We start from the raw sequence: 16688 nt of genomic DNA on the forward strand, positions 1-16688 counted from the left end.
CTCAGAAAGAGAGGGCGAAGACAAGAAATAAAAAAAGCCTCTCCCTGTAACGTGAAAGATTCTAGAATATATCTGTACAGTTGACAAATGCACAGGAGCCAGTAATTCCCTTGAGAGCAAGAACAGGGAGACTGCTATGGCATCATGTTTAAAACTTCATGGTTTACTACCAAGTATTTTCTGACAAGGGACAATTTACAAAATGTGTTCAGTAATCCAAAATCTGAAAAAAATTTGTCCTAAAGTACGGTTACAGTTAAAAAGCACAAAAAAGCCACACAGATTTTGTGCCGGTTTTCACTGTATACCAAAGCACACAACCACACTTCTACATAACGATTAGTGAGCAGCATAAAGCACGTCAGATGTCCATAAAACTACAACCCTTTTCTCTCCATATGCGTGACTGAAATCAGAATGGGACGTTTCTATGCATGATAAATATGCTAGATATGGTCGGATAACAAAGCAGGATATTTTATATGATTCAGTGAGAATAAAATTGAAAACTCACTGCAGATGGAGCCAAGAACGTTGAATATATCTCGTAGGCCCATTTCCTGAAATCTTTCAGTGAGCCTTCTTCTTTTGCATAAGTTTCTGTAACCAGCCAGAAAAACTGAAAAATAATCAACATTTATTATATCGTAGCGTAGTTGTTATAACAAAAACTAAATCGAATTCGGCACGTGGAGAAACTTAGGCTGGTCTCGGAGGATAAACCAAAAAAGGTGCGTGATGGTGCATAAACAATGTTTTTTCCCATGATGATGGGGATTATGTAATAATGAAGTGGATATTATCTTTAAAGCGGTGAAGATATAAAATAAATTGGACAAAACGTTAATCGTTTACAGCCATTTAGAACTCTTGTAAAGCCTTGTTCTAAAAATCAACATCAAATACTTACTAATGCACTTGGGTCACTGTTGGACATCAAAAAATGTAGAAAAACAGCCAGATGAGCTATGGAACGAAAAATTCAATAAATTATTGATAATAACATCTGGTTAACAAGGAGATAATGAAGTGATAAAAATGATGCTTAAATAACGCTTAGACAAGATTTTCCTGGCAGATCCAGAAAATGTCGCATTCGCACCACTGATGTTTGTGAAGGAGGTCCTTCTAAAACAAAAAAATTCCTAGCAAAACCTATTCAGGCAACAACGAACTTCATTGCTTATTTGAGGGAGGTTTCAAAAGTGTTGTTTAGTGTCCAAAGAAACAATAAACATTCTTTTTACTTTTAGATGCCATCTCCAAGTACTTTGGAACACCCCTTCTTAAATATCAGTCTTCTTCGACTCGACAAGAGTCGTGAGTACAAGTACAATCAACACTGATTTTTGAAAAGCTGCTTAAAGCTGCACCATGTCAACAATAAGGCCACAGGAAACTAAATAACATTTTAGCTAGCTTATGTAGAGAAAAAGACAGTTGTAGAGAAAACAAAACAAACCTGGCTTGGATTTCAGAGTATCTAAATCGAGGAATGGCCCATGATCATCAATCTAAAGGAAAATGTTAATAATTATGTTATTGGAGTGCTGATGGATATGTTTACATATGCAATGCTGAAATATATTTCATAAAGATTTTGAGCATTTCGAAATGATGTTCATATTGGGCTATTTGTTTTCAAGTTTCCCAGTCTGGCACTTTATCTACCATCCTTTGAAGGTTCTTTATATTTTTCCTTAAGGATTCCGCTTTCCAGTTGCTTATTGCATAATTTATATGCCAGCTTAAGCAAACTTCAGAAAAAATCACGTATCTGAAATTAAAACGAAATCCCCCGTGAAATGTTCGTTCAGGAGTCTGTCAACTTCTACACGGTCTATTTGTACCTTGCACATGTCACATAAGCTGCAAACTAAAAACTATGAAGGTAGCCTTCACACCAGATGTAGCTTGATGTTATCAAAATATATGCGATCAAAGCTCATGAGAAATTACAAACTAAGTTTGAAAACTTGTATTCAGTTTGGTTCACAAATTAAAGTACAGATATCTAAATTTAACCAATTAAGGAATGAAAAATAGTAAAAACCAAGTACAAAATATATATAAAATTTAAAATAGCATTTTTAACAAACATATAATGTTACTAAAAAAATGCTATTTCAAAATCCATCCATTCTTATTAAAGGAGGCCTACTTCAGTTTGTCCATTAGATAATTTGAACATTAATTCTTTCTATAGATTTCAACCAAATAGCTGCTAGCTGTGTCAGCCCCTCAATTGAAAATGTTAGAAAGATGTTCCAGCATGGGAAATCTTTCCTTGCCCTATATCATTGTTTATACGAAAAGCAGCAATTATATTTGCTATTTTCTTGCGAGCAAGAATACAATGTATTTACCTTTTCGTCGGCACTATCGAATTCTTCTTCCTCCATCGAAATGACCGACATTGCCGAATTTACTGGTTGTAAATTCTCAATTTTCCCTCCTGGAACAAAACTGTTGCTATCCATCTTCGCTTCTTCTGTGTTATTAGGCCGATATGGTTTTTTGGCTTGACTCACTGGCTCATCGTCGACATCAGATTTTGTCCGCGTGTGGTTTAATTCGTCCGATTTGCTTCGTGTATGATTCACATTGACGATGTCGGTCGTCTCTGAATGAACGGTGGGAGGTGAAATCGGAACCGGTGGACTAATTGTCGGCCTTTCCACTAGCGTTGGTTGTCGTTCGGGGCCGGCCTGACGATCGTAAAATCTCGAGAATGAGCGCAAAGAAACAGTTCGTTTCGGAGCCTAGGAAAGGAGAAGACAGTCTTTGATTGTACATTACCTCCTGATTCGAGGAGTAGGCTGTATGGGTAGCCCGTTGAAAGCCCTTTTGCCCAAGATTGAGGCTTAGGCCTTAAGGGCAGTAGACATATGACTTGGCACGACTGGGCTACCTTGCTTCAATTAACTGTAACAGTAGTCAAAGTAAACATATTCTACAATGAGATTTAGGGAAAACGTAGAATGGGGTTTTGAAACTTTAAGAAAGATGCTATCAAAATGAGATTATAAGAATTTGGTAAGAAAGACCATTTGCTTACCCTTAAAAGGAGTGACAGGCTCTGCTCAGTAGACTTTCAAGCACAAAAAGGTATTTTGCAATTCAAAAGTGTTTCAAAATAATCGACGAGAATGTGCAGAACAATAGGATTTCTGAGCACTTTTCCCGAAAACCAAAGGATTTTTGCCACAGGCGTACGAGATATTCGTGGAGTGATATGCCCCTGGGTTTGAATGGATTCAGTTTCAAAAAATAATTTTGACATATCCAGCAACCAAACTTAACAAACAGAAACCACTATAGACAATCAGAGAAAAATTAAAGATTCAGTCAACAATCTGAACTGTAAATGTGGTCAGAGCCAAAATCAATTATGTCCAATACGAAGAAGCATGAAATTTGCCGTTATAATTGAAGAATGAACTCACTTTCTGTTTTTGTGCAGGGACAGAGTTATAGTCGATCTGAAAGTGAAAGAAATAGATTAATAGCAAAATGGGACAGCACTAAGGACCGAAAGACGATAAATTTCCAACTTAAATAATATATTTCATAAAATACCTTCCAAAAGACAGCAAACAATAATGAATCTATCAAATTTGAGTAAAATATAAATGAAAGTTGATGTATTTGAAGAAGGTTCCAATTCTGAGAATTCCACATTGGTACTTTGGCGATTTCTAAGAAATTTTAACTGATTAATATTTGTGCAGGTGTACTCGGCATAATTGATAAACGGACAAAGCATTGTTTTACCAAGATGGTTACAAATCATAAAAGTATAATCTCAAGCATAGCGAAAGAAAAATGTTGAAATGCCATATTCATAAATAAAAATTTGAAAAAACCAACAGCATGAAGCTTAGGAGCGAAAGTGTTTAAAAAATAGTCAACATAGCCTCCTAGACTAGCTCGAAACAGTTTTTAGTAAATGTTGTTGCTTAGTTGTATTTACTAATTTAAATGAATCTTAATAAGCTAAGCTGATATGTTTCTCTAAGGTAAAGTGAAAAACCAAAGAGAAACTCTCACGTGTGTCTCTGTGAAACTTTATAACCAACTTACTTCAATAAAAAGCTTTGTACAAACTCAAAAGTTGATAATAGAGAGTTATTGAATTTAATACAAAAGGAAGAGAAAAAAGCTAGATGAAAACAATAGGGCTAAAGAATTACTGCGTAAGTTCAAAACAAAAGGTGTTCTCTGCTATTGTTTTGCGAGTTTTGCGAGTTCACTACAAGTCTAAAAACACAAACTATTAGAAATTAGAAACACAAACAGCCAATTGTTGTAGCAAATGTTCTAACCAACGTAAACACCATCCATATCAACTGCTAGAACAACTTTAAAATGCCCATGTTGTACTTCATTCTAATCTCTAAAATTTTCAAATTGCTTGCAAGCAATATTCTTGTTTACTTAGCTTTTTCATAATCAATGTAACATTTATCTATTTTAAACGCCTTAGCTTGGTCGCAATCATTAATCAATGGTTGCAATGAGTATTTTGCAAATCATGTTTCATTGAATACCTTGGTCTGAGATATCTGTTTCAGTAGGGATTCTTCGGATGAACTGGACGGTGTTCTATCGCCTGAATTGTTGCTCAAATCGGTTGGACTAGCTTCGGGAGCAGCAGTAACCGGTTTAAAAGACGAAGACGATTTGATCCCTTGAACAGAATGTGACCTTTGATGCTGCTGAAATGGCTTCCGTGCTGCGTGGAAGTCTGACGTTGATCGACTAACAGTTCTTACGGAGTTCTACAACAAGGAAGAATATCGACTTGATTTTTGACGATATTGTCAACTATCTATGTTTACAAGTGGGCTTCTACACTCCGCCCTAGGCAAACGGGTTATACAATGGCAATTAGTTGCATAAAATAAACTTTTGCTGGTTTCTTCAAATGTCTGAAAAATTCAGATATTGCCTTTAATAGCATGGTTTACAGACAAAGACGTTGCAATCAAAATGGAAAACTACGATTATATTGTAAAAAACCATAATACAAGCAAATCTCTGAAATCATGACAAAAACTAACATTTTCCAGTTTGGAACTTTGCACTAATGCAGGCACGGATGACAAGGTTCGATAAAAATCAGACCCTGCTAGGATGCAGATGCCACTTGGAGCATTGCAGAAAGTTCTCGCGTGACCCCAAAAAAATTTAGCTTAGAAATGAAGCAAGTTCAATTCTAGTTTCATGAGCTTTTGGCCGATTCCAATAATCGATTGGATTTGCTTGTTACATAGGATCCAAGAAGCTGACTTGAAGACGCATTGCACATAAAGATATACCAAACAGCACAATCGGCGTGGCCACTAGATACCGGTGTGGCAAAGAATCACTCCAAAACATGGATCAAAACGAAGTCATGCCAATAAATGAAAGGGCAAATAAAACATGTGTTTGAAATATAATTGATAATTTCTGCGTAAAAACACAGCAGCTAGCATAACACATAAGAATGATCAAGAACAAGAACATTCGCATAAACATAAAGAGGTTTGCACTGACAGGTGAATATGTCAATATGTTTTCACCAGTAGACTGCAGGTGACAAACCAATCGTGATTAGATTGTAAATATTTCCACAATGAATTTAATGATTAAAGAACTTTCAGTTTATAAACGAATAGGATCGCTCCACTCACAAGCAACGCATAAGGACCATTAAATTAAACAAATATGAATTAAGAATATGAATTAAGAATACAAACATGTTAGCTAATAAGGACCCAGGTGAAGAAACTGTTAAGGGGAAGAAAAATACCATTCATATTGTTAGAAATGCAATGAAATCGTCAACGTAGCGAGCCAACAACTTTCTTGAAATCTTACTCATAGGAAACCCTTGAAATCTTAGATAAAATTCCACAGCTAATGGAGATGAGAATGACGAAAGGCACTTGATATTAAAAACAAGAAAACGGTCTAAAACATATGAAAACATGGTAGAAATAGCAACGCTTGATTGACAACACGATATGAGTTCATTCTGAGCTAGAACTGTAGTAGAATTCCAAGAATCTCAGAATAAAAGCTACGTATAGAGACTGTAAAGTTTAGCCTACCTAGAAAACGCACTATGCGTCGTGCAAAGACACGGGCAACCTGCACATCTACACATGAACTCGAATTAGCTACAGCATGATTCGAAAGAAAAGTATTCATTACCGAGAAAGAAACCAGAAACCTTACGCAAAGCTTGTCGCGGGGATATTTCCACTGCAATTAAATATCAAATGACCACAAAACTGACATCGTAGAAGCTGACAATGTAATCAGACGACGATGGCTTGCTTACATGGACAAAACCACGTCATGCTATCAAATGAAATTGCGAACTTCAAACAAAACCGAAGGATACGTTTGTCACAAAGCGTCAGTTCATTTACAATATATTTGGCTTGAACTGTAACCAAAGCTTTTTCATCCACTGGCAATCGACTGCGCATAGCCAAACCGTTGTATATTGTTTGAGGAAAATAATTTTTTGCGAACTGGTAATAACACTGACAGGTGTAAGGCCGTCCAACCTGCCTCGTTATGCGCAATGAAATTCAAAAAATACTTTGAGGAGATGAAAAAGCCCTCCTGGGAGGAGGGGGAAGATAAAGAATGAATAATGACTGCAGCTAAAATGGAGTGGAAAACATGGCGTTAAGCCTTTTTTTGTACTCTGGAAAGCTCTCATACAAAAAAGTGAAGAATACGAAAATAATTGTATTATTTATCAGTTCTCCTTCAATCCTCAAGAAGGGAATTTGTGATAAAAATTCTGAGACTTTGGTATCCCTAAAGATGACAAGGAGCCAAGAGACCTACATTAAATCAAATATATTTGCGAAATAAAGCTGGTTAGCACTCGGTACTATGTTATTTTCCTGTTAATCGATTAGCTTGAAGATTTCGACTGACAAGTGTTACGGTCTCTTGCAAGGGAGTCACGTGCAGTGGATTGGAGCACTGGGGACTGATTTGGCCTAACTAGTTTGTGAATAACCACAGAGTTTCAGGACAGCTCATATTTGATAGAGCGAATTTTTCACTTACCAAATATGCATGCAAACCAAACCCAAATTATTGCAGTAGATGTCACATGAATTGAATAGGCTCTGAGACGTTCTACGACGACGCAGCTATCACAAAAGAACATACGAATAGGCGTGTACAGTGGCTGGCACCTAGACGACAACCTTGGCACAAACATCACCTTCAAGACTTTAAGGATGGCACCTCTGATCCATTATCACGATGGCTTTCAGCGATACAGCTTGGCCTAAGTTTTCTTCACAAAATACTGATAGACTAACATTCTGCATTTCTCAGGACACCAATAACAACATGTGTACAGTGAAATTGTAAGCTGCAATCAAACTAAAGCTAATCTCGAATCCAGACATACTATGCGGACTTACCAGCCATCCATCGAGCACTCGTATACAATTTCAAATAACAATACTGATCAATCAATCCACATGTGCAAAGGAAAAATGAATCGCTGTTATAATATTCATCCAACGTGCTTGATTTAATAAAATATGCAGTTCTCCTCCACAACCGTCCGAAGCATACTTATGTTACCGTTACACGTAGCAATAACTCACTGAACCAGCTACTTAAAGGCTGTCGATGGTTTGCGACTCAAGGTACGATTCCCAATCGACATGCCATGAATCTGTACTCAACAGAGTAGACGCTATACTTGCCAACGTAACACTATAGCAATAACCGCAAATAAATCTCAAATTTAGATCAACTTTCATTTCGAAGCTATCTCGTTTAGAGATGTGTTCACGATTTTACCAACTCTGTCTATTGCCTGCCTAAAACAAAAACTATATCGAGTTTCACAATAAATATGGTTTTGCACTGAAAACGGTATCATTTACTGTTTGAAAGATCGTTCGTTTTAAATTGAAAGAGCAAAGCTACGAAACAGGAATTAGGCGGGTAAATTATCATTCCGACAAAACAAACCTCAAAAGGGGGGGGAATAGACAACTAATGTAGGGGTAAATTGAGGGAGGAAATGAACATCGTAACAAATTTCTAAATTTGAGTTTTCATAACAACTTCTGAAGTCATTTCAAATACATAAACCAACGCTGGAAGCTAGATAACCAATGAAGTAGAAGATCTCCAAAAACAAGATATATAATTTTGTACAAAACGCTATCCAATGGGTATCTAAGAAACTTTGAGCGGCTTGCTAACCATCAACAGTATACTGCAATGCTCTCCTTGGATTTTCCTTTTATAGGCAATTCAGCTCTCGAACAGCCCTCTTTAGACAATACATATAATACTATACTCCCTAAAACACCCGATTCTCGTTTTTCACGCATAACCGTGGGCCTAGTAGAAACAGGGAGGACTACACCGAATACAGTCGTTAGAGCATGATACCGAAAAAAGCCTCTGTGGCAGCCAATACACACATGCGCGGTGAACAAATATCTAGATGCAGTTACACTAAAAGCACAGAGAGAAAAAATTATGTAAACAACGGCTTACACAGGGAAGTCAAAATTATGTATCATCAAAAAGGAGAGGAAAGAAGAAAAGGCATAAAGATATGCGAAGGATAAACGAACAGGAGGTGGATGGGTATATCGTGTTCACATAGTGCCTACGGGCGCAAGCATTTCTTTGAGCTTAAGGTTGGCAGATTTGCAGATTACAGGCCGAATCCTTTTCAGTCTGCTAATAATGCTAACATGAGACTTAAGCTGGGTGGCTGATTAAGAAACAAACTACTGATCTTGATCAGCAAATGCTTTGAAAACAATCAGACTTTCTGCTTGTTATACACAATTCAAAGCGGCTTAGAATGTTTGGAATGGCGAAAACAACTGAGACTCGCTAAGCTTCTTGCTGTAAGATTTCAAAACAGCAACCTGATTTTGGTATGCGCGGTTTTTATTAATCTTTTCTCGTTTCTCCAATTTTTGGATGCTTAAAGACAACCTTAAGAGGGCCTAAAAGGAAACATAAGGGATTAGGAAACAAAATTAAATAAATTACCGATTTCGGGGCTCCACTTGCAAGGGCCTTTAGCTGATCTTCAATAGCACGGATTCTGATCTGCGAATCAGCAAGCTAGAGGGAGAAAACATATGAAATGACGTCAACGATCGAATAAAAGGTATTTAGCAACGCTGAAGATCGCCACACACAGTGACCAAACATAAGCAGTGAAAGGTCTTATGGGAGTGGGGCCGGCAAGAGATGTTCTGGAAAGCAAAACATCCAAAAAGCCTTTACAGAGTTGATGGTCTCGGTATATTATAAAGACACGCTAAAATACTTTAGCAAGCACTGGTGGCAAGTCTTCATGTTCCCATTTAATACTTCTGTGTTCCATTCTGTGTTTTGGGCCCTAAATCAAAGAGATTTCCCTTGCCGAGGTCTTAGATCCCATTACCGGGTCGAAAACATTAGCTGAATAAGGTCAACAGGATGCTTAAAAATATTAGAAGAAAATAATTTTGATTTACCACTTTCTGGGACTCCAACGAAGGTTCTAGAACATACTGCTCTTTAGTTTTCTGCAAGATATTAAGGTTTAAATTGTTATGAGGAAGCAAGTCGTAAGACAATTTCAGTTCATTGGCAGAAATGGTCAAATTATTGATTACAAGTAAGTAACAGGAGATTACACTTAACGAGTTTCTGCCTTGTGGTGGTCAGAAATATTTTCCGGAATAACTGCTATGAAGTGCTACATACGTTTGGTACCAGCAAGCGCATAACAGTATCAAAACTGGAATGCCAAAGTCAAGTAATTTTTCCCAAACCTGATACGGACTAACTTTTATGAATAGTCTTTTTTACTTGTACCGGCAAGGGTATTGTTCGATATATCGGACTTCAAAACTGTACACGGGGGTAAAAGACAATCGGAAGTATTGAAAAATCTCGCGGTCAATCCAGAACTGGGAACCAAGCCAGCATGTGGAAAAATGAGCAGTTTGCTTAAAATTTAAGAACTGCTTCCAAAGAGGCAATATAAAACGATCAGTTAGAAAGATTATGAGGCGAAGAACCACAGGGAAATATTTCAACACTTGGATTCAAATATTTTCCCATACAACCCATACAGCAGAGAAGCCCGTATCAAATCACGGAAGAATGCCAATCAATTTTAGATTTTGTCAGTCAGCATATTAAAGAAGACCTCTGAATACCTGGAAGAACAAACGTTCGTGATCAAGATTCCTTTGCAGGGCCTCAACTTCAATGTCCGGCTTGTATTCCGTTGATTCCTACAAAAGAGCAACAGCATTACGAACATTGGATATAAGAGAATTCTCTCGTACCTTGACAGGGATTAATAACAAAACTTCCAAGAACATTGATTCAAATATAAAATCGGAGCCATAGGTTGAAACAGCTACTTTCAAGCGTCTGATCTCCTTAGATTTAATATTACAAAATGAAAGACTGGAACAAGATTTCCGGTTAGGTTTTCTTTCGAGAAGTCCGCATTAAAAGAGTTACACGGTTTAAGAATTAATTTGTTAACCTTCCTTGTATAAAATTTGACTCGTAATATTGAAATTGAACTTATGTTGATCAAACAATACAAATTCGCACTTCGATTGAGATTTCTTTAAGTAATATGTAGGAACTTCAGGATTCAAAACGGGCTAATAAAGAAAAGCCAAGCTGCAAAAATCAGGGCAGAAATTGAATTTAAAAATAGGGTTTTAGATAAAATTACGGATTGTTCAATGTAGAAGGGTGTACAGAGTAAAATCCTGAGAGTAAAATTCCTAAATAGAAATGAAAGAACACCAAAAACACAAAAATTTGTCAAATTCATTTTTATAGCATATTTACATGGATAATTGATGTTGTCAATTCAAATAAATACTTACATGGATCCAGTAGTAGGAAGAAGAGCAGTAAGAAAAAAGCTTTGGAAAAAATGATGAGGTGACGTAGATCACACGAAAAAGAGGCTTGCTGAAGAATCGCATGAAAAAGAGGAAATGCGATTGTTCCCTGCAAGGGTAATGTTGACTTCAGAGCTGTCTAGTTTCCATACTGCTTGACTTGATGACGTAATTAGTTTACCCTAAACCTAAACCTAACCCTAAACCTAACCCTTTACTTGAAATAATTTATCATTCTAATTTATGACTATTAATCATGCTTATTTATGACTACCAATTCGAACAGTATGGAAACAAGACAATTCCATGGACTTCAGGGAAATCAAGGAAAAGCACAACATTGAACAGACGCAATGAAGAACATTCTACCTTATTATGTTTTAATATCATTTGTACTCATGTGACATTTCGCAAGGCTTTACCTAATTTATTTCCTGTTTACCTTGGTGAAGAATCATAATGAGTAGAAATGAACTGAATGAACTCACAACAGTCCTTATCTTGCTAATATTGTTCACAAGTGACAACGGCCTTTGTCTTTCGCTTGGCACTGCAAAATGAAACAGGAAAAAGTCAATTGAAACCAAGGAAATGCAATCCCATGAAATGTATTCAAAATTAGTTTTGGCTGCAAGTGAAGATAAGATTTAATAACTGCAGAGAGATTAATATAGGACCTGGAAGATAATAGCATCTTCGAGTTCCTTCCTTGCATTAACATGATTTACGTCAGGGCAATTGGAAATCCAAAATGTCCTAAGTGATATTTTCGTGTTCGAAATCGTGTCACAAAGAGCCGATACTTCACCAAAATATTTGCAATTGGCGTAAAATTATTATTCAATAAACGAGCACGTAAAAATAGAATCAGTTGCTAGGTTGAAAAGCAACTTTTAATTGTTGTCAAAAGGCTCTTAATCCAACCTTGTAAATACAGAAAAAGTGACTGTGCCGTGACAGCAAGAAATCTCGTTGCCCATTCATATTTACAACCTGTCGGCATATTTAAATACAAGTCTCCTAAGCTTAATTCTATGACCTAATCTGGACTTATTTGCTAGTCGGGGCAAACAGTTAAACAATTTTTAACAATTTCAAAACCCAGTTAAGATTGGTAAGCGCCTACTATGTACAAATATAAAACATTTTTTGCTATTTTATGAACTCCCAACGAATCAAATTTAACTCTGCTCCGTCTTATATGAAAACGTACAATGTTTTGTAAGAACCAAAGTTGACTGAGACCCAGTGTGATCAAGTCGCCCTATAGATGTATAAATGCTAAATATTGGTCTACTATATATATCAATATTTAAAAAACTTTTTTTAAAAAAGATGCAACACAGAACTGGGCAAACAAGGTGCTTCTTGAACCTTAAGAGAAAATTTTGCCAGTTTCCTCTTGCAAAAGAGCAGCACATAGCCTTGGGTGAGGTAGATACAGCTAGCCATTTTCTCATGTACACAGCACAGATGAATAGCCTTGTTTATCCTAATGAATTGCTAAGGCTTGCATTTCTTACAAGTCTGTGGACCATATGGAAAATGACATTTTGACAAAAAGTTGAACAAATTGGCACTTTCATATGAACGTGCTCATTATTAATTAAGTTTTAAAGAGAAGCCCCTGAGACTTTAAAGACTTGGAGAAGAAAGTTGAACCATCCACTTTCATTGTACTATCACCTTAAAATCCGTTTATTTATTTGTGAAATAAATGCAGCTAGTTAGGGCAAGAGTATGGGTAATGGATAAAAAGAACCAAAATTTTTCAAGGGCTTTCTATGGATATCCTAGATTAGCAATAATGGCATTCTTCCAAACCACACAAACATGAAAGGGTGCTACCTTCTTTACACCAAAAGATAATAGGTGAAGCAGACTTTGAAGTAAAAAATTTTTCTTGATTGATATTGCAGAGTTAATTGTCCCATGCTATCCAGATACCGCTTGGAGGGCCTTTGTGCTTGAATAACCTCTTTTGATTGATTCAATGGATAAAAAATCAAAATTCACTACTGCTATTTCAATTCTAAGCTAACAGAATGAATCCACTTACTAAATTTTGCTTCTCAACACTCATTTTGCAAACAATTTACTACAAAATTTTAAAACAGCTTTAAAGGCACCAAACATTTTAAGACAAGCAAAACAACATATTTGTATTGAGGCTTCACCAAGCAAGGTGTGAGACCCATAATATTCCAGAACTTAAATACCCCTAGATTAACCAAGAAAATGAAAACGTCACAAAACACAAATCTTACACTAGTTTTACAAATCAAATCTTCAAAAGGCCAATTGACTCCTGTATTGCCCATAAACTAGTAAAACAGCTACAAGATAAATGTGCCGAAGCATGGCACAAGAGACCTTAATGAATAGGAAATAATAACTCAAAAGCCCTACATGAAATTAACTCTGATTAAATTTCATTTAATCATCATCAAAACCTTTTCATCTGATACTCTTTCCAAAATAGCACCACAAACTGTCTTGTCACTAATCTTATATAAAACTATCATATATCTTATATCAAACCAAAATATAAAAATTGTTCATAGACAAAAATTTGCATAGGACTGCAGACTTTTTAAAATATTTTATCAAACAATAAATCGTATATGTAGCAAGTAATAAATAACAAAATTTATCTGCAAACTATGACATTGAATAAACTGTGCTAAACTGCTTCCTGGTCGAATTTCTAGCCCATCACTGAACTAGGGTATACCATAGTAATTTTATTCCAGATTTCCTTATACACTGTGCTCAACTAAGGTCAGACAATAGGATTTCCACTAAAGATGTACCAGATTCCCATGGAATGACTTCCAGAGATCATATCGCCCTTTTAATTCAATATTTCCTGTGCATGGAATATTATTTTTCAACTTCAATTTATTGTAGCTTCCCTTTCTCAACCCCAGTTAAAAAAAACCTCCCCCTGTTGGTTCAGAATACTACAAAAGTATCAAAAAGCCGAAATAGCATAGCAAAACATATTCAAGATGAAAAGGATGGGTCTAAGCATTTAGATCTGTTATACCGAATGCAGATTTCTTTGCTTTAATCTATCTGTTCATAAAACATAACAAGAAACAATGCAAATCAGAAAGTACCCTTTTTGTTTTAATTTTGAATAAAAGAGCCTTGCCAAAACAGATTAAGGATATCTTGATAGATTCCTTGTCCTGAAGTTCTGGGAGGCTGAAGTTGTGGTTTGAGTCTCTGGCATGACCAGACTTCCACCCAGACTGAGGTGAGTCACCAGTTCTCTGTAATTCCAGGCATAGGAATCATGAGGTGTGGTCACATCGAGAGGAAGGACTAGGATACTGCTCGATAAGCATAAGCTTCTCAGTGTCCTAAAAACTACCTTTGGATGCTAGGTAGAAACAAATACAAATGTTTATAGAACTTTGTTTCCCACTAACAAGGCAAATACTGCCTTGCTCTACAGAGATGGGATAAGTTCTAGCATGTGGGCTGTGCATTTCAATGAAAAAAATGGCACACCAAAACTCTGAAACATCTGAGGACTAGGTGAAAAATCTTTACAACTCCATCAAAAAAATTCTACACATCTGTAATTTTCTGTTAAATAGAATTTAATTATAACATAATGCCCTTTCATATTTCATAACTTTGATCATAGATTCACTAGCTCTTTCATCATTGCATGATTATCTATGACAGAATAAATTTATATTCAAACAAAAGAGTTCCAGTTGACTGGCTCAGTCACAGAATCGTTGTCAGAAAAGGATTACCAGAATAACTTTGTAGACATGTCATTAATGCGTTGGTATAGAAGCCAATTAGCATAGTTGGTAAAGGGGGAAGCTTTCAAAACTTGATACCCTGACAGCAACCAAACAGGCGTAAACAGAGCAAATGTTTGTCTAACCCCAAAGAAAAGATATTCAAATTCATCAACACGAGATTTCGAGCTAGGTTATTCCACAAAGATAACTTTTGAGACTTGGGGAAGGAAGTCGACCTACCCACTTCCATGGTCAATTGCACCTACATTCATGAAAGTTCTACGATTTATTCTTAAGTTTGCCAATGTTCAGAAGAAAATGCATTTGTGCCCCTTCTAATCACTGAAATTTCTCTGTGTGCGAGTGAAAAGATCAGATTTGGTGGTTAAACAGGCAAGCACCCATCAACGATATTTTAAATGGGATATCACGCAAGGACGCTTCACAGTGGAGTGAAATCAGGGACCAAACGCTCTAAAATTGGCGCTTTCTAAGATTAAATTTCTTAACAAGCTACACTGTAAATAAGCAAATTACGATGTCTTTTAAAACCATGTTCTGTACTTTAAAAAGGATGTGTTTATATTGTTTCCGCCATCATTGTTAAGTAATCACCACAACCCACCGACAGCTAACCTCGACGTTTGCCCAAATGCAACTCTTTAGAAACGAGAAAAAGATGTTAATTTCAACTCACCTGGACTATGGGTGCTTGCCCTTTCACCTGGAGACCTTCCAAGTAACGTCAAAGCCACATACGAACCACCTAAAATCAAATTTATAAGGAATTAGTCGCTAATCCGCGTACACCGTCTGGAAAGATGTTTAGGCCTATCCCCTCTCAATTGCTGTTTCATAAACATGTAGGTCGATAGCCGCCGGGGGTACCTGCTGTGAATAGACACAGCATTAAAAGGACCGTGTGTGCAACTCTATCGCATTCTTGAATCTTATGACCTCTACATAATCCATTCGCTGAAGTAATCGATAAATTTACATTCTTAAATACCTAATCTACAATCACGAGGCCAAACATGCTATCCTCTGAAATTTTACCAGAGGAAAGCGAAACTTTGGTTAGAAAATGAAATGCAAGGTAGATAAAATATCCAAAGAAGGCAATTATGTGTAATGGCTTTCTTGAATTGAAATACTTGGATATTTTGTACAAGAAAAACACTTCAAACATGATTGTTTTCAAAAGCAGGCAGGCCCTGGGACCCGTGCCACCCCACCAGGATACCCATATATATATAACCAAAATGAGATCAATACTTTGCTTCTCGACAAGTGAAAGATTTAAGTACTAGTCTTGGCTTACACTTTTTTTTATAAGAACCAGTAAATTTAGGTTCAGGCTGACTGTTCTTAATTTTTTAGAAAATCTGAGGCTGGATTGTTCTTAATTTGTTCTTAAATTAAGAGGGCGTAACCAGTGCTATTGCTAGCTTTTTCGCTCTAAAGAGGTGTTCAAGTCTCATTTGCCAACAAAGTGAGTGAGACAGCCTTAATTCGCTGACAAACTTGAATATTCACCGAAAAAGCACCCACACATCGCTAAAAATCCTCGATTTTGAGAAAAAACGTTGTTAAAAATTGCATTTTGCAGAAGCTCAGCCTCAGCTTGTTCTTAATTTGTTCTTAACTTTTGACCAATTTTGAGGCTTGTGTTCTTATAAAAAAGAGTGTACCACGTACCACAATATCAGGGATTAGTGCTGTTGACCCCCGTCAGTAATTAATTAACCATGTCAAGCAGATCTGATTGTTTGAGAATCACTAGTAATTGTTGGCTCAAATCGCTTTGATACGAAAGACAATAACTGAAACATAATCACCAGCAAGATAAACACAGTTGGTTAAAATCCAGAATTTTATCAATTTATTAATTATAGCATTGGTTCGTGAAAAGTTTTGAAATAGCTGAACAGATTTGGAGATCAAATCATCATCAATCTTGAGATCAAATTATAGCCTAAAAATATAAAACAAA

At 36.4% G+C, this 16688-nt stretch overlaps 1 protein-coding gene across 3 annotated transcripts in view; it reads right to left on the reverse strand.

Annotated features, from left to right (window-relative positions):
* LOC135684764 (rho guanine nucleotide exchange factor 11) overlaps positions 1-16688 on the reverse strand; it is a 78036-nt gene that overhangs the window by 42949 nt on the left and 18399 nt on the right. For 2 of the 3 annotated variants that reach the window (XM_065200415.2, XM_065200416.2), the window contains exons 6-16: positions 15393-15461; positions 11417-11478; positions 10218-10295; positions 9528-9578; positions 9055-9129; positions 4551-4781; positions 3447-3482; positions 2367-2762; positions 1463-1514; positions 911-966; positions 515-619 (exon numbers count right to left, since the gene is read on the reverse strand). In XM_065200415.2, coding sequence (XP_065056487.2) covers positions 515-619; positions 911-966; positions 1463-1514; positions 2367-2762; positions 3447-3482; positions 4551-4781; positions 9055-9129; positions 9528-9578; positions 10218-10295; positions 11417-11478; positions 15393-15461 — 1211 coding nt within the window. The remainder of the gene's footprint in view (positions 1-514; positions 620-910; positions 967-1462; positions 1515-2366; positions 2763-3446; positions 3483-4550; positions 4782-9054; positions 9130-9527; positions 9579-10217; positions 10296-11416; positions 11479-15392; positions 15462-16688) is intronic. The other variant, XM_065200417.2, reaches the window with a different exon arrangement.

This window comes from Rhopilema esculentum, chromosome 21 (genome assembly GCF_057945365.1).
Source record: "Rhopilema esculentum isolate cy_ngs chromosome 21, ASM5794536v1, whole genome shotgun sequence".
Lineage (NCBI taxonomy): Eukaryota > Metazoa > Cnidaria > Scyphozoa > Rhizostomeae > Rhizostomatidae > Rhopilema > Rhopilema esculentum.